The sequence below is a fragment of the Seriola aureovittata genome, chromosome 14 (genome assembly GCF_021018895.1).
Source record: "Seriola aureovittata isolate HTS-2021-v1 ecotype China chromosome 14, ASM2101889v1, whole genome shotgun sequence".
Classification (NCBI taxonomy): domain Eukaryota; kingdom Metazoa; phylum Chordata; class Actinopteri; order Carangiformes; family Carangidae; genus Seriola; species Seriola aureovittata.
The window spans coordinates 7005761-7021796 of NC_079377.1; the positions used below are offsets into that span (position 1 = coordinate 7005761).

Here is a 16036-nt window from a genome sequence, read left to right on the forward strand (position 1 = left end):
TGGTGATGAAAGATTAAATCCCGCCTACAGTGAATTTGACTGGACAATGTCAAATTTGCTAAAGCTACGATTGGGTTTTATCCCAATCAGTCATATCACATTTTTGTACCCTTTGGATTGACATATTATGATCTTTATGATAACTTGTTTTTAAATGGTAATGTGACCGTTTGTTTCCGTTAACAAACAGATGAGTTGTTAGGAGCAAAAAAAGTAAATGAAAGTAACTAAACTAAACCCCGCCGCCTAGGCAATGACAATACGGATGTATTTCAATGATACACTGCACCTTATGGGTAATGTAGTTTCTACTGTTTCAAATACAGTCATGAATCCACCCGGAACTTCAATTTCCAGGTACGGAAGTTTGTGCAACCAAAAAGGCGCGTCGTTTAGAAACAGTTGTGTGCATTTGGACGAGTTACTCTGGGACATGTTGGGGCATGGACCGTTGCAGTAATGTACTGTAAGAACATCGAAACTGCTTTTGTTATACGTAGTTAGCTAGTTGATAAGTTATTATTTTTCATATTTCAAGTGTGTTGAGTGAAAGCCGCCTGAATGTTCATTCTTAAACTCGTGGTGTCTGTTGGAGGCAGCATGGTCCCTCAGTGCACCTCCCTCCTTGTGAGGAACTTGTCACTTGCCTGTCATTGCCTAAGATACCCCAAACGAAACAGCCCATACAGCCCATCGAACAGTGAGCGCTACTCTTCTCTTTTGAAGTCTGTCATGTCCTCCAGGGTCAGTTCCCAAACCCCAGAGACCCTCCAAGCGGAAGACGACCACATTTATGGACCTATCGTCAAAGGGCAAACACCCTCCTCAAGACCAGAGATGAGAGAACCTAGAACCTTTCATCCCTTCTTAAACTGTGAAAAGACTCTCGAAACGGAGGAGCCTGAGTCAGGACTTCCAGTCCGGATTTTGTTTGACAGGAGCCCAGGAAGGACTATCGTACCGAGTGTGAGCCGCATACTTCAGCAGACGCTTTCCCCAGAGCAGATCTTCTACCTGGAGAGATGGAAGAAGAGGATGGTCGCAGAGCTTGGAGAGGATGGCTTCAAAGAATACACACAGAGTAAGTTTTGGAACATGATTGGAACATGCTACTATCATGTGTTAGTTGTGTATTCTTGATATTCGTGCTTACAGGTGAGATTCTCAAGTGACCCAATATTGTTTTTCAAACAGATTTATTTAGACAAGGGAAGATCTTCCATTCCGTTTTGGAGGATGTTCTGATGTCAGGTGAAACATGGGAGGAAACACATCCTCCAGAGACACCAGAGTATCCACCTGAAGTACAGGGATACATGGAGAGCATATCTCACATACTGGAGGATGTCACTGCAGTGAGAGCTACTGAAAGTACAGTACAACATGACACCCTGAACTATCTGGGAATTGTAGACTGTGTTGCTCACTACAGGTAAATATGCTGAATCTGCAGACACAGGTAGACTGTGCATTTTCCGTACGAGACTTGACTTTTCATACAACATTCACTACACTCTGCCTGTTTTTGTCCACAGAGGCGTACTGTGCGTTATTGACTGGAAGACTTCAGAAAAGCCCAAACCATTCCTGAGAAACACATATGACAACCCTATTCAAGTGGCAGCCTACGCTGGAGCTTTGAATAGTGACGACAACTACAAATACCAGGTGTTCTATTGAGATAAATGTTGTGGTGACCTTCTACTTCACTGATTTTCACCCAGATTGTAGAACTGTCTCTCAGCCTGAAGTCAGATTCCTAACTTATAGGATAGATTATAGAAAAGTAATCATCGGTCTTAGTGATAACTCTTTCTGCCACTGTGTGTCACACATAGGCAAAACTTCATAAGCAACTGATCTCTTCTCACTGCAGGTTGAAAATGGGCTCATTGTCGTGGCCTACAAAGACGGTTCACCTGCCCACGCTCATCAGCTGAGCTCAGAGCTGATGCTAGAGTACTGGAAAACTTGGTTGCTACGCCTTGAAGAGTTCACAGAACAGAGGTGACGCATTTAGAACAGTTTTTTCCTATTCCTTTCAAAATAATTACAATTCCATTTCCACTTTGCTCCTTCATGAACTAGTGAAACTAAAATGTTACGTTGACAAATAATTTGATGAATCAAGAGGAATTTCAAATCAAACTAACAGTTGATTAACGAGGTAGTAGTTTGGAGTCACTATAGTTACTTGTTACTGCAATTTCTCATTATATTTGACCTTTTATAAACCATATATACCACAAGTTTTAATTTAATTTGCTCCCAGCACCAGAGAAGTCTGGATAATAAATAATCTTTTGACTAAAATTGCCCACTATTTCCCCTTTCTTAAACATAGGGTAATAAATAGGTACATAATTTACATTAAGATTTCTTCTTTTCATTTCAGACCCAGTCATGTGTCAAGTGCTTTTTCAGAAAAGAGATGAGATGTTTGAAAAGACATCTGCAAAGGCATGTCCACTGAGCAGGTTTTTTCAGTTCAAGGCGACCTAACCTGGAGTGAAAGTGTAACATGCTCCAATGCAGTAGGAGCTTTTTTACCCTCATTTTTCACTAGCATTTTCATTTCATCACAGCCCTTTTCTGTGCTACAAATGCAAATTAATTAGCTCACATTCTGGATCTTACTTGTTAATATATGGGCCTAGTTAATTAGAAACCTGCACTTCAATATTAGCCTTTATTGAAGTATCTAAATATCATTGAATGCAAACCAGGTTTCCCTGTACGAGGGATTTTCAGTAAAGCCCAAGTTTTTAAAGAGCCTGTAGGAGACCGTGTTCTCCTCCTCTATGAAGCAGTAGACTGGGTAGCCCTCAGCAAGGAGTCTTCTGGCCATGGTGCCGACCAGGACTTTGGCGTAGCCTTTCCCTCTGTGCTCTGGCAGAGTGTACAACATCCCCATGGCACACGACGAATAGGTCAGGATCCAGGACACAGGCTTTCTCTCTGCATCCAGCACACAGCAGGAGGGGAAGTTTGCAGTCATGTTGTGCATCATCCTCATAGCAGCCTCATTCTTTCCAAACTTCCATGTCTGATTCACTAAGCCAATGTGAGATTCATCCAGACAACTTAGGCAGATCCCTGGGTTGATGCTGAACAGAGAGGAGAAAGAGCAGAATCCTGTATTATTAAGGACCTATCAAACCTTGAAATAATGGTTTTGACTCGCACTAGAATTAAGATATAGCTGTATGGACAGGCTTTACCTGTCTAGAGAGGGAAGCTTGGATACATCCTCTAGAATCATCATGTGACACACGGCCCTTTTTTTGCTGGGTGCGTTTTTTTCTGATGCCACAGCTGTGAATATCTCTGCATGGCGAAGATCAATTCCTTGGACAGAAGGAAAAAAAGTTTCTTCTTTTTTTTTTTAATGGAAAAGGTATTAACCAATGTGTGAAACTTAATGTACTATTCGTATTTCTTTTGAGTAGCCTACTGAGAAACTGTATGCTGTATTTAAACAGGATTAGAAATTCCGGTGTCAGAAATTATTTCCACCTTGCTTTGAAACCTTAAATGTGCAAAGGGTGATATATTTGTAACAAAAAGATCAAGTAATATTGTTGCTATGATATAACAAAAAGTTAATAAATACTGTTTTACATAGCCATCTTGGAATAAAGGTTTTCTGTTCCCTTATGATATGAATCCTCAATCATGACCTCTTTTCTCCTAATTTCTTCCTTTCTTATTTACCTGTTTTATTCCCCAGTGCTTTGCTTTTACTGATCTTTGCCCTCATAAGCTTTTGTGGTGTAGGAATATGAAATAAAATTATGTCATATCTGTCTTGGATCACTAAATGATATGCCACCAACAATGGGAGGACTTTGAACACAATGAAATAATAGGTTTAAGTTCAAAACACAGCTATATTTTTATATTAATGGCTGCAGTACAAAAATCAAGATCTACTATCAGATATCTGGGTTATGTAACTTCCTTTCCTTTATATCTTGTCATTACGTTTTGAAGGAATTATCATTTAATGGAAAATTCCTTCATTAAAAAAATAGAGCTGAATAATGGGAGTGCAAAGATTAGTGTATTAATGACATGGTAGTATTTCAATTACCATATAAAGCCGTTATCGAAGAGAAATGTGCAAAGAAAGGAACAAAATAAGAATTAAATGAACTGACTTCCGTTACTATTGGAGAAACGGTGAGAACAACAAAAGTGCTTTCCATTACCAACACAAAGGAACAAGGTCCAATCAATAACAGACGACTTCCTTATGGTTTCCTTGAGCATAACTTCATCGTTTGCAAAAACCAGTACGTCTTTGAAGAGATCACCCTCCTGTAAGAAAAATGAGATAAGATACTGTACGCAGACATACAGAGGAAGGATATACAGTATATATATTATTTTTAATACACATATACAGTTACCTGTTCATATTGTGGTTTGCTGAGGATAACATTGAACTCTGGCCATCTGTCCACTAAAACCTTTACAGGGTCTGATCTGACTCTGTTTCTGAGGACCAAAGTACCGTAAACCTTAAAAATGAAACAAATAACTTACATATACAACTAATACAACTAATAGTTTGATCAGTTATTAGTGAGGCAGTGTACTTTCAAAAGTGACGCCGACGACATAAAAGTCAATTGTAGCGATCATCGATTTGCATTAGTCTGTTTACAATATTGTACGAGTTTACACGCCGGCTGTGACCGCGGTAAATATCTTTTCAACAGGGTCTCTGCCGTTTTCAGCTGCTCCCCAGTCAGCTCCGAGGTTCGTAATGTTTGGTGATATTTCTTCAGTATGAAATATCAAGAAGAAGCACTTAAGAAGACCAGTTCATGGATTGGAGGATCGATCATGGAAGTCTGCTCCTGTAAGAAACAAAACTGTGCAGCCGACTGTCGTTGGCTTTCGATTCGCACTTTCGTCACGTGAGTTGAAGGCAAACTTGAAGAGGGGAAGAAAGTCTCCTCCATATTTTCTAATGCTTATTCTAGTTCACCACCACGTCAAAATATTGTAGGCCCTTTCCAGATTTGTCAACATTTTTCGACATTATTTGTCATTATTAAAAAGGCGATTATCTTCATTCAATGTAATTACTGATGTCTTTTCTCCAATAATCAATCAATCAATCAATCTATCTATCTATCTATCTATCTATCTATCTATCTATCTATCTATCTATCTATCTATCTATCTATCTATCTATCTATTTATCTGATTTGGAGAGCCTGTAAAATTTGGACTCTGTAATAGCACATATTAAAATGCGACAATGCACTATCAATATATGACCAATAAGATTACAATTACTTTAAAATGTTTAAAATGTGCAAGCAAAGAAAACTTGTGTCACAGCAATGACAGACTAGTGTTATTAATTACCTTTAATTTTGGTTACATTACACGTCATCCATATTTTTATCCATTCATCCATCCATCTTAAACTTCACGGCAGTTACAAAATCAAAAGTTGAATTCAAACCATGCCGCCCTGTATGAGGGGTCCTCAGTGAAGCCCAGGTTTTTAAAGAGTCTGTAGGAGACCACATTATCCTCCTCTATGAAGCAGTAGACTGGGTAGCCCTCAGCATGGAGTCTTTTGGCCATGGTGCCTACCAGGACTTTGGCGTAGCCTTTTCCTCTGTGCTCTGGCAGAGTGTACAACATCCCCATGGCACAGTAATCATACACCAGAATCCAGGACACGGGCTGACCCTGGTCGTCAGTGATGCAGCATGACGGGAAGTTGCTGATGAGGTTTTTAATGGTATTGTAACCTTGCTCATCCCCTCCAAACTTCCAGGTTTTATTCACCACGTCAACATGGGAAAGGTTCAGAGATGAAATCCTTGATTCAAGCTCACTATAGAGAAAAACATTATTCACACATTATTGCATCTGAGATGAGAAAAAATATTTTACTTTTCTCTGATGCAGATTCAAGTATATCCTTTCAAGTGCATTTTAATTATCTGAACATACCTGTCCACTTTTGGCACGAGAACATGGCTGCTGTCTGGCAAATACAGAAGATTCACCAAAGTAAAGCATCTGTTATTAACCTCTCTTTCAGAAGACACTTCTTTGAGCATGGCGGCATGGGAAATGTCCAAACCTGTGGGACAAAAATGATTCACATGTTAATGCTATTCTATATAGTCTCTGCAAGGGGTTGCACTAGTAGTGAAGGAAATATTCACATCTCTAACTCAGTAAAAAATATAGCAAAACCATACTGCAAAAACACTCCATTACTGTTAAAGACCTGCATGAAAATGGAAAAACATAAACAATATTGTTGTTAAATGTACTTAAGGTAGCAAAAATAAAAGTACTCAATGCAGAAAAATGGTCCCTATGAATATTAAACTATTAAATATTATGTTATATACATTATTATAACTAATGCATTATTTATAACTATCACTTTACAGTTAAAATAATGCATCGTATTTTATAAGCTTACCATTCTAGATGATTCCAGTGCAAAATCTTGTAATAAAGTAGTAACTACAGCTGTTATTTACCGGTAGTGAAGTAAAAGGTACAATCTTTACCGCTGAACTGTATGGCATGAAATACAAATACTACGATAAAGTACAGTTCTAGGACAGGACATCTCTTGGGTAAATATATATAGCTACATGTATTGAGTTACACACCAACAATGAACCTGTGTTGTCGTCAAGTCCCATCATGACTGAATATTAAACCACTTGTTCTGTGCAGTTCTCTAAATTCACCTCCGACTAGGAAAGAAGAACTCCAGTCAACTGCATCCTGCTCTGTCAGCATTTTCCTTAAAATCTGTTCATCCGTGCTGTAGTATGCCACCTTTTTCCTAAATTCCAAGGCGTGCTTGTTCTGTGGGGTAAGCACAAAATTCAACAATCATGTGGCACATTAAAATTTCAGTCTGCTACAGCAACAATTATCTAACAGGATGTGAACTCACCTCTCGATGTGGTCGGCAAATGATTACCTTAAAATCAGGCCACTCATCAACGACTATTTCCAGTGTACTGGGTTTGTTTCTGTTGATACCATATAGGAATCCGTAGACCTTAAAACACGAAAAATTGGAAGTACAATTGTTTAGGCAATGGATAATGCTGCCATAATGAAGAGTCTGTTTGAAATAGGTTGCAGCCGTTTACCTTAAAACTCTTCGGTAAGTGTTTTAGCAGAACTCCTTCAGCAATCTGCAGCTCATCTTTGTGTAGGACCTTCATGTTTGGGCAGTGGAGCTTCCTGACTGACACACTTTATTACCTCCTGTCCTTTAAACTCATGTGTCCCAATAAAACTTTTTCAATGGGTCAGCCTTTATAAATCATTGACAGTCGGTCGTCGCCGTTCATGTTGTGCATATCCTATACTATCGTTTCACGTCTGCTCAAAGTAAGTAGTTGGTTACTTCCTGTCTGAAATTTAAAAATAAGAGCTATATTTAGAAATATACACACATATGGACTTTCAAAATAAAATCCGTAAAGACGACCACGTCTACAAGTCATAACGGGAAGGAAATACAATTTATCTCTCTCTCCCGATCGAAAAAAATTATTTATTCATTATTTATTATTATTATTTTGTTACAGATGCCAGCTCATAGTTTGTGTAAAAATCTGTCTTGGAAGTTTACACTAAAGTTATTGAAAAAATGAATAATGAATGAAATACGATACGACATAAGAGATTTTTTTTTGCTTTTTAACAAAAAAACAGTTGTAATTACCCTACTTATGAAAATGTAGTTTTTCCTTCCCAAATCATACCCTTCACTGCATTCAAACCATTTTGGTCGATGTCAGATGACAGAGATAGAACAAAACAGTAACATTTAAGACCAACATCTGAACTTTACACTTGTATGAATGTACCAACAGTAAGGTCTGAAAAACAAGTTGACACATGGACACATTTATTGATGTTTAAGTACTACTTTAATTTTAATTTCATTTTAACCACCATTTAACAATTCAAATGTGTAAAGTATATGAAATTAATAAAGCACATCTCCTTTTATTGCATTACAATAATGCATGGGTTATTCTGAAGTCTGAAACATAGTGATTTTAAGAGGTTATTCAATTTAGCATACAGTGAAACAGCATGGGTAAAAATGGAAAGGTTAATACTTTGTGGTTGGTCTTCAAGAAAACACATATTGCTTCTGTGTTAAAATTATTTTGCAAATCTCAAGACTGAGAGACAGCTGTTGCAAAACTCAAGATTTCCCACATAGTTCTCCGTCTAGCATTTCTCATCCAGCATCCTGATGTCATTGATCCATGGGCGACTCCACACGGTAAATGTGCACTGGTAAGGCTGTGGGGAAAAATTTTGGAAACACATAAGATTTCATTAAATTATTTAATTTATTTAAATATATAAATATGTTCCACTAACAATTCATGATCATTATTAATAAACAAGTGTTGAATTAATTATATGTTTAACTTAAAAATCTAGTTAAAAATAAATGTAGTTTAACATCATAATTGTCATCAAAGAAATACATATGACTAATTATACACCCAATGCAATCATGTAAGATGATTGGTGTATTGTCATATTTTGGTGTGATGTTTTTGATGCAAGTTGTGAGCTAAGTCCATCTGATTCACTCCCTATAGTTTCATTCCACTGCCTCTCTGTATGGTAACAACAACAAACAAAGCTTGATTGGTCAGAGGGGAAGTATGCAGCTATTTCGCAATCTGTTGAAACACATTGTGATCTACTGTTGAAGTGTTTCAGAGCAAGTCTACTGTATGATGTTTAAACATTGTGTATAATAACTCCTAATGTAAAAAAATAAATAAATGGCATTTATTTTCCCCCCAGAAGCTGCAGTTGTCATTACCCGAGCCAGTGCCTCGTCTGTGTGGACGGCACACAGTTCATTTGCACTGTCCTTTCTGCAGGGGGTCTTCCCCATTTTCACAGTTATGATGTACTTGCTGCCAGCAACCACCTGTAGGGAGAAGTGGGTGAGAACTACTGGAAATACTGATCATGGTAAATCGTAATAATAAGCACTGTAGCAATCCTACAGCAGACTTCAGGACTTCCCTGCCATCAAGTTTCACTTTAACAGAACACATACCTTAAATACCAACATTTGCAATTATCAGCTTGTGTCAGTCAAATGAAGTTCACACCAACATAAATGATCTGACGTAGCTCCACGTTAACCCTCTTCTGCAGTTCGACGAACGGCACAACAAATACCAAAAATAACTAAATTAGTGTTTCTTTTCAGCTTCCTTTTATTGGCCTTCATTCGTGTCTAAAGAGTAGGTTGCCAGCTCATTTATTTGTTTGGAAAAACCTGGGAGGGACCTGCAGCTGCCTCGACATAGTGTAGAGACAGACAAGATACACAAATAGTAAAGCTTGACAGACAAGATGGGATTTAACAAGATGTTGTTTGTATTCGGGCCGACGTTACTTCACTGCCAGCCATTGATTTAGCTTTAAGGATCCGTACACACTGTGCATAGATATAACACTGTACATATAAACGCATGTTAAAGTGACTTCATGCAGTTTAGGGCTGGAAATTAAATCTTAAACGGGTACAGGCGTAACGGCCCAACTGTTTGTCACACCGAGGCCGAAATATACGATGGATTACGTTTACTTTACCAAGTGACTGTCCGTTTCCCTACAACAGTCTGTAGACCCTCACAAGTCCAGATCAAACGTTACTGACCTGTCTTTGGACCTTAACCACTTTCGCCACTTGGCTCAGGAACAGGTCGTTAGTGCCTCTGTTGTGTTGGACGACGGCGAAGTCCAGGGCTTCTCGTGCCCCTTCCTGATTGATATCTATGTCTTGAGGCCCCCCCACAAGACTACCTAATCCGACGGCGAAAACAGCCGCAAGAACTGGAAATACAAGCTTCCACATTGTGTCTCTGTCGACTCAAATCTCTGCCGTGGACAAACAGTCGCCTCCCTATTATATAAACAACTACGTAACCGCTTTTGTGCACTCGAAGTGCCAAATCTCGCGAGAAGGTAAACTACTTGTAATCTCGCAGTCAATGAACAATCTCTGCAAGGCAAAACCATATCTGATTTGGGTTTCCACTTCACTACTCAACCGAGTGTGTGTTGATTTTGCACACCGCTAAATCCCGTAGTCCTGTTGGTAGAACATTTTACAGGCACACTATAAAACAAGCAAAAAGGTATGTTGAAATGCATGATAGATGAATTTTTGCGTGCGTGTACACAACGTTTTAAGTGCAGTGCGGTGAATGAAACATTTTTGACCTCTGTCCTGTTGCAGGTCTAAAAAAAAAAAAACACCTGTTGGCGCTCACCTTTGGACACAATGCTAAGGCTGCAGGTTTTGAAGTAAGTAGACTTTTACCACTAACACTTTAATTTTATCAGGATTAAAATCTTTGTGGTGAGATCAGAGCTGTAATTATCTGCAATTATTTGATCTAATTTTTCTACACTTTGCAGGGAAACTTTCTTTGGCTTGAATGCTGCCCAACAGCAGCTTGTAATAGGGACAGCTGCGGCAGCAGGCGGGATACTTGCATACATAGTACACCAAAGAAGACATGTCAAAAGTATTCCACTTGGTGAAGGGTGGTGGGGAACAGAGGAGAAACCGCTGATAGAGGATGATAAAATCTACCCCTTTCATGTGCAAACCTCAGATAAAGAGATTGAGGTAATTTTTATCTATAAATTACACTTTGATCACTAATGACCAAACTAAAAGTAATAAAAGTTCCAATAATAAGACAGTAAGGTGTTCATGTGACGTAATCAGCTGTGCTCTTATTGAACAGGACCTTCATGAGCGCATTGACAGAACCCGATATACGGATCCTTTAGAAGATAGTGGCTTTCACTATGGTTTCAGTTCCACTTATCTGAAGAAAGTGGTTTCCTACTGGAGACATGAATTTGACTGGAAAAGTCAGGTGGTAGTGCTTAACAAGTATCCACACTTCAAAACTAAAATAGAAGGTACACCCTGCCTCACACTGAATCAACATGGTTTACTTGCAGTAATTCCTAATAATTTGGATTGTCAGTCCACACACACTATTTCTTTCTTTTCTGTGCTTCCAATGCGTTTGCTTTAATTCAGGTTTGGATGTGCATTTCATCCATGTGCGGCCACCACACCGTGAGAATCAGAAGGTTCTGCCTCTCATGCTCGTTCACGGCTGGCCTGGCTCCTTCTACGAGTTCTACAGAATTCTGCCACTTCTCACAGAGAACCAGGATGGTGTTGTTTTTGAGGTCATATGCCCATCTATTCCTGGCTACGGTTTCTCAGAAGCCCCTCATAAACAAGGTAGGTGATTCTAAATACATGCGGGTCAGCTTGAGCAACAGATGTCTACAGATGTGCCTCCTGTATTTTCTCAGGATTTGACAGTCTCGCTGCTGCCCGAGTTTTCCTGACACTGATGGAGCGTTTAGGTTTCTCCCAGTTCTATCTGCAGGGAGGAGACTGGGGCTCCCTCATCACTACCAACATGGCACAGATGAAGCCTCAGTAAGACAGTCAGCAAAACAAGCCCTTACTGAAAACAAGTCATCACTGCAGTGGAATTTCCACTACCAACTTGTTTTCTAAAGCGAGCATTGTGACATTCATCAGTTGTGAAAGTGTTTGCAGTGTACAAAGTGCAACAATGACCAAAACCAGTGACACTACAAATTCCAGTAGACATGAATAAATGAAGGATATTTTACCACAAGAAATACACAAACATTTATAGCTATACATTGATACTTAATACAGATTAAAATTGTCTATAATCTTAGATAAAAATTATATTTTTTAGTAATCTGCTTCACAAACTATCTTCCCAGGTGCGTGAAAGGTCTCCACTTAAACATGTTTTCGTCCAGTACGGGGTTCAAAGTGCTGTTGTCCCTCATGATTGGTCCTTATCTGCCCTTCCTGGTGGGCTTCAGTCGGGAAGATGTCCACCGGTTGTTCCCTTTCTTTGAGAAGAATGTCTGGGACATCCTGAGGGAAACAGGCTACCTTCACATTCAGGCCACTAAACCAGACACTGCAGGTAGGGGCATACATACCCAGGAAATAAACTCACTGATTCTGATCATCATATTGACATTGCTGATGGATTAAAAACAAACTCACTGTTTTTCAAAGCTTTTTATGAGAAGCTACCTAAAAAAATCCAAGTGTTACAAATATTTTGTGGTCTCATTATTATTTCAGCTGTTAATATAGTTTAAATGGTGTTCACAGGTTGTGGAGTTAATGACTCTCCTGTGGGTCTGGCTGCCTACATTCTGGAGAAATTCTCCACCTGGACTGATCTTGGGAACAGAGATCTGGCCGATGGTGGACTGGAGAGGTACAAGAAGGCGTTCCTTCTCACCCTTCTAGTATTATCATCATATAAATTATATGGGGTTAGTTTCAACAAGGATTGTGTGATTGTTATTGTCTCTAATGAATTATAAATGACTGCATTTGTACAGGAAGTTCAGTCTGGATGACCTCTTGACAAATGTCATGATCTACTGGACCACAGGCTCCATAGTCTCCTCCATGCGCTTCTACAAAGAGAACTTAAAGAGTAATCCTGAAAAAAGACCGGATGCAAAGTATGTGCCCAAGTGCTCATACTGTCAAAACTCACAACTTGTATTTTGCATACCTGACAACCCCTTTTATCCCATCATGCTGACCCTAATAAAATTTTGCTGTTTTGATTTAGGACAGGGATATTTGTGCCCACTGGACTGGCTGCCTTCCCTGGGGAGCCAATGCACTGCCCTAAATCGTGGGCACAAATTAGGTATAGAAACATCTACTCCTACACTTTCATGCCTCGAGGTGGTCACTTTGCTGCCTTCGAGGAGCCTCAGCTGCTGGCCAGTGACCTTGTTCAGTTTGTCAGAAAAGTGGAGAAGTTCTGCAGAACATCAATGTAATTATGGTATTTTTTTTTTTTTTTTTATGATTGCTGTTGTTTGATTTTTAGTGATCACTCCAAATGGGACATGTATACAAATTCTTGTTTCTATCATCTCTCTCACACTACAATTCTTCTTATTGCTTGATGTGCCTACACTGCTGAAATCATTAAAGTCTAAGGTTTTCTAAACATACACAAAGATGATCCTGTCCAATGTGTCCACAGGGTGGATTAAAGAAAGTAATATAATGCATCAAACCTCTCAATTTATGTTCATTAAAAATATATTACACCAATATTGTGTGTTGTTGTGTTTAATGTGCTTAGTAATGAGTGATATTTTATGTAAAACATTCTTTATAAATATAAATAAGAAACTATGTTCTCAAAACAGATTTCAATACGTGCCAACAAAGCATCTTCAGAACAGTTTCCCAAAATTTTAGATGATAAAAAAAAAAAAAGGATAATACGCCATACTGCTTGTGTCAATAAAGCCACTATTGTTTGAATCTACATACTTTTAATCACAAGTAGTAAAAATGAAACTCATAATTCATTAAAATATATACAGTTCAAGATTCACTTGTACTGCCATTAAAATTTCACTGTGGTACAGAAAGAGACCTCCAATCTCTACTGTGCACTCCCCAACTTTATGGGTTAGTTGCTGAAGCCCTTGATAGTCATGGGTGCCTGAAACCACACATAATCCTGCCACTCTGACCCCTCTGCTCTTGGTTCCTCAAAAGTGCTGGGATCAGTAGACAGAGCAATAACTTTGTTCTTAACACGAGCTGGTACTTTAAATTGTAGTTTTGGGCGAAACCAACCTACGCCACAATCCCTGTGAGCCAGCACTAAGACTGTGGTGGACATTAACCGAACAGGTCTGGTGTCAGACAAAATGTCAGCCACAAAAAGAGTGCGGAAAAGCTGCCTTAGGCATGAGGATACCCGTAGACACTGATCTCCACCAGCCAACACCAGCGCCTCCATGTTGATCTCATACAGCTCTTTTGGCAGGATGAGGGAGCCACCCAGTAGGAGCAGCACACGGGGCACCCTGCTAAGGGAAAATAGCACCTCCAGCTGCTGCAGCACTTCCTCTAGCTCCTGAAGGGTTTGCTGACACTTCCGCCAATCCATGTCTGCAGACTTCACCGGCCTCCGACTCACCATGTCTTTGTCCTGAAAAGCAAAACATTCATCAAACACTTAGTTTAACTCAAATCAACAACATTTCTTTGTTTATGAACATTTGATTTGCAGTACTATAATATTTCCAAATCACCTGCATTGAGGCCTGTTGTTTCTTTTGGGAATACACCAGCTGGTCATATGTCATGGGTAGTTGCTGTCTCTGATAGAGAATGCACTTGAGGATCTCGCTGACGAAGCGGCAGCAGCCCTCCTGAGTCAGAGTGCCTGGAAAGACGACATTCACACAGCCTTCCTCCTGTGCTCTTCTCACCACCTCAGCATCACTGTCCTCTGTGTCACCGTGTTGTTTACTGGCAGTCACATTGGAATCTGGCAAACTTCTCTGACCAGAAGTGTCTTCTCCTTGGGTATTTTCTGACAAACATGGACCAGAGTAATGTCATTAAAATGAGCAAGGGATCTGTCTGGCTCAAATTTAGCTGGTTAAATGTTAATGAAATCTAGCAAGGCCAGTTTCCCAATGAAGCCATTGTCCCCGTTTTCCTATTAAACCTCAAATATTACTACTGTCTGGCTGTGGTAGAAGAATTACAATTATCCTTTTGCTTAAGCAAAAGAAGTATATACATATTATCAGCAAAATGTATTCAATGCATCAAAACAAAAGTACTCATAATTCAGAATCGTTCTTTTCAGAGTCATATATTGTACTACTGGATTAAAATAACTGATTCTTTAAAGTGTAAGCAGCATTTTAATGCAACTAGTCAAGGTGAAGGCTAATTTGAACTACTTTCTATAATGCTGATTAGTTTAATCAAAGAATCATATTTTTCTGTGTTGATCTTAATGTGAATGTTGACCTTTAAAAAAAACTATCTCCAAAGAAACTAGAGGGGCTAGAGAATAGCAACCAATAAACATATTCAGATGTTTAAAAAAACACAAAAATGTACATGTACAAAAATTAAAAACCATAGAAAAGCTGCAAGCCATCAAACACATTAAGATACTGGAATCAGACAGTGGTTGGAGCTTTTGCTTCATAAATGACTTCAAACCACTATTCGTTGATCATCGTTGCCATCGATTAATGGACTAATTGTTTCAGTTTTAAACTATTGCTGTTAAATAAATGTGGTGAAGTAAAAAGTGTAATATTTCCCTGTGAAATACAGTTTGTTTTTACAATGCAACAGCCGATGCTTCATACTCATCTTCTTTGCTATAATGCTTCCCGTTGCGAATAAATGAGGACACACCGGTTGTCCTAGCATTTCCTACCTGTAGTGATGGTTGTAGAGGGCGTTGTGGAGTTTTCCTTGTCTTCAGTGTGCTTTACATTGTGCTGTTTAGAATGTAGACGACATTCAAGAGAGAGATCTTTTATTTCAATGACATTTTTCACCTTTAAACATGTGTTTACGGCCTGTGGTGAGAGCTGCTCGGCGATGTCCGCAGAGGGTAGGCATGAACTCGAGTTGTCAGGAACACTTTGTAATGTTGAGACGTCACACGTGTCCAGTGTGCTAATATCTTTTTCTGACGAAAACGAGAGGCGCCTTTGTATCCCATTGTCTCCGCTGTTAATATTGGACGCTTTTTCAGCTTCTTCTGAGTTCGACGAAACTTCTGCCATAGTTTTGAATGTCCCCGCCGGCTCTTTACCGCATTGCATCATGGGAAACCCGAATCGACTTCAATGAAGCTTTCACGTTACACAGGAAGATTCGGAAATCGGACTTCCCTCAGAAAATGCTGCTCGTCCGACTATTGTATGCTAATGAATACATTAAAATTAATTCATTCTTGCGGACATGACGGCTGGGTTTGTAGGTGACCCACGATTTTTACAGCTTGCTTAATTTTGAACGTCACTTGTTGTAACGTTTAATTAAGTGCTTTGATAGTGTCATTTCGTAACAACTCAA

General features: G+C 39.2%; 6 protein-coding genes across 8 annotated transcripts; 2 read left to right on the forward strand and 4 right to left on the reverse strand.

Moving 5' to 3' along the window:
- The first annotated feature begins 396 nt into the window (after positions 1-396).
- mgme1 (mitochondrial genome maintenance exonuclease 1) lies at positions 397-2533 on the forward strand. Its single transcript, XM_056396200.1, has 5 exons — positions 397-1081; positions 1195-1432; positions 1536-1668; positions 1877-2007; positions 2396-2533. Exons 1-5 carry the CDS (start codon positions 562-564, stop codon positions 2433-2435), a joined length of 1062 nt encoding a protein of 353 aa, XP_056252175.1. The 5' UTR covers positions 397-561; the 3' UTR covers positions 2436-2533.
- A 157-nt stretch (positions 2534-2690) lies between these two features.
- Positions 2691-5229, reverse strand: si:dkey-76k16.6 (uncharacterized protein LOC566817 homolog). Of its 2 annotated transcripts, XM_056396203.1 has the most exons (4): positions 4413-5229; positions 4212-4320; positions 3222-3348; positions 2691-3107 (listed from the first exon to the last, which is right to left on the reverse strand). In XM_056396203.1, exons 2-4 carry the CDS (start codon positions 4270-4272, stop codon positions 2702-2704), a joined length of 594 nt encoding a protein of 197 aa, XP_056252178.1. In that variant the 5' UTR covers positions 4273-4320; positions 4413-5229; the 3' UTR covers positions 2691-2701. The 2 variants fall into 2 exon arrangements, with proteins under 2 accessions (XP_056252178.1, XP_056252179.1); XM_056396204.1 differs by lacking the exons at positions 4212-4320; positions 4413-5229 and having other exon boundaries at positions 3222-4193.
- Positions 5230-5366: 137 nt separating this feature from the next.
- LOC130181787 (glycine N-acyltransferase-like protein 3) lies at positions 5367-7398 on the reverse strand. Of its 2 annotated transcripts, none has more exons than XM_056396202.1 (5): positions 7158-7398; positions 6983-7063; positions 6744-6864; positions 5983-6115; positions 5367-5863 (listed from the first exon to the last, which is right to left on the reverse strand). In XM_056396202.1, the coding sequence occupies exons 1-5, from the start codon at positions 7230-7232 to the stop codon at positions 5464-5466; spliced, it is 810 nt and encodes a 269-aa protein (XP_056252177.1). In that variant the 5' UTR covers positions 7233-7398; the 3' UTR covers positions 5367-5463. The 2 variants fall into 2 exon arrangements, with proteins under 2 accessions (XP_056252177.1, XP_056252176.1); XM_056396201.1 differs by having other exon boundaries at positions 6956-7063; positions 7158-7397.
- A 525-nt stretch (positions 7399-7923) lies between these two features.
- cst3 (cystatin C (amyloid angiopathy and cerebral hemorrhage)) lies at positions 7924-9988 on the reverse strand. The gene is made up of 3 exons (XM_056396101.1): positions 9722-9988; positions 8870-8980; positions 7924-8331 (listed from the first exon to the last, which is right to left on the reverse strand). Exons 1-3 carry the CDS (start codon positions 9917-9919, stop codon positions 8257-8259), a joined length of 384 nt encoding a protein of 127 aa, XP_056252076.1. The 5' UTR covers positions 9920-9988; the 3' UTR covers positions 7924-8256.
- An 81-nt stretch (positions 9989-10069) lies between these two features.
- Positions 10070-13237, forward strand: ephx5 (epoxide hydrolase 5). Its single transcript, XM_056396099.1, has 10 exons — positions 10070-10202; positions 10304-10371; positions 10486-10699; positions 10821-11001; positions 11126-11335; positions 11410-11539; positions 11860-12071; positions 12266-12374; positions 12502-12627; positions 12741-13237. Exons 2-10 carry the CDS (start codon positions 10349-10351, stop codon positions 12955-12957), a joined length of 1422 nt encoding a protein of 473 aa, XP_056252074.1. The 5' UTR covers positions 10070-10202; positions 10304-10348; the 3' UTR covers positions 12958-13237.
- Positions 13238-13279: 42 nt separating this feature from the next.
- Positions 13280-15753, reverse strand: mad2l1bp (MAD2L1 binding protein). Its single transcript, XM_056396100.1, has 3 exons — positions 15390-15753; positions 14236-14519; positions 13280-14132 (listed from the first exon to the last, which is right to left on the reverse strand). Exons 1-3 carry the CDS (start codon positions 15742-15744, stop codon positions 13605-13607), a joined length of 1167 nt encoding a protein of 388 aa, XP_056252075.1. The 5' UTR covers positions 15745-15753; the 3' UTR covers positions 13280-13604.
- Positions 15754-16036: the final 283 nt, after the last annotated feature.

Bases quoted from the DNA above. Each gene is read 5' to 3' on its own strand.
- mgme1 (XM_056396200.1), top strand. From the start codon at position 562: ATGTTCATTCTTAAACTCGTGGTGTCTGTTGGAGGCAGCATGGTCCCT. The intron at 1,082-1,194 runs GTAAGTTTTGGA...TTTTTCAAACAG, and splicing joins CTTCAAAGAATACACACAGA to ATTTATTTAGACAAGGGAAG. The intron at 2,008-2,395 runs GTGACGCATTTA...TTTTCATTTCAG, and splicing joins GAAGAGTTCACAGAACAGAG to ACCCAGTCATGTGTCAAGTG.
- si:dkey-76k16.6 (XM_056396203.1), bottom strand. From the start codon at position 4,272: ATGCTCAAGGAAACCATAAGGAAGTCGTCTGTTATTGATTGGACCTTG. The intron at 3,349-4,211 runs GTAATGGAAAGC...CTTCTGTCCAAG, and splicing joins GACCTTGTTCCTTTGTGTTG to GAATTGATCTTCGCCATGCA. The intron at 3,108-3,221 runs GTAAAGCCTGTC...CTCTCTGTTCAG, and splicing joins AAGCTTCCCTCTCTAGACAG to CATCAACCCAGGGATCTGCC.
- LOC130181787 (XM_056396201.1), bottom strand. From the start codon at position 7,232: ATGAAGGTCCTACACAAAGATGAGCTGCAGATTGCTGAAGGAGTTCTG. The intron at 6,865-6,955 runs GTGAGTTCACAT...CTTACCCCACAG, and splicing joins TTTGCCGACCACATCGAGAG to AACAAGCACGCCTTGGAATT. The intron at 6,116-6,743 runs GTGAATTTAGAG...TTTGTCCCACAG, and splicing joins TTCTTCTTTCCTAGTCGGAG to GTTTGGACATTTCCCATGCC.
- cst3 (XM_056396101.1), bottom strand. From the start codon at position 9,919: ATGTGGAAGCTTGTATTTCCAGTTCTTGCGGCTGTTTTCGCCGTCGGA. The intron at 8,981-9,721 runs GTCAGTAACGTT...TTCTCCCTACAG, and splicing joins TGGTTAAGGTCCAAAGACAG to GTGGTTGCTGGCAGCAAGTA. The intron at 8,332-8,869 runs GTAATGACAACT...TTTTCCCCACAG, and splicing joins CAGACGAGGCACTGGCTCGG to CCTTACCAGTGCACATTTAC.
- ephx5 (XM_056396099.1), top strand. From the start codon at position 10,349: ATGCTAAGGCTGCAGGTTTTGAA. The intron at 10,700-10,820 runs GTAATTTTTATC...CTTATTGAACAG, and splicing joins CCTCAGATAAAGAGATTGAG to GACCTTCATGAGCGCATTGA. The intron at 12,628-12,740 runs GTATGTGCCCAA...GTTTTGATTTAG, and splicing joins GAAAAAAGACCGGATGCAAA to GACAGGGATATTTGTGCCCA.
- mad2l1bp (XM_056396100.1), bottom strand. From the start codon at position 15,744: ATGGCAGAAGTTTCGTCGAACTCAGAAGAAGCTGAAAAAGCGTCCAAT. The intron at 14,520-15,389 runs GTAGGAAATGCT...CATGTTTGTCAG, and splicing joins CTCTACAACCATCACTACAG to AAAATACCCAAGGAGAAGAC. The intron at 14,133-14,235 runs GTGATTTGGAAA...TTTGCTTTTCAG, and splicing joins AACAACAGGCCTCAATGCAG to GACAAAGACATGGTGAGTCG.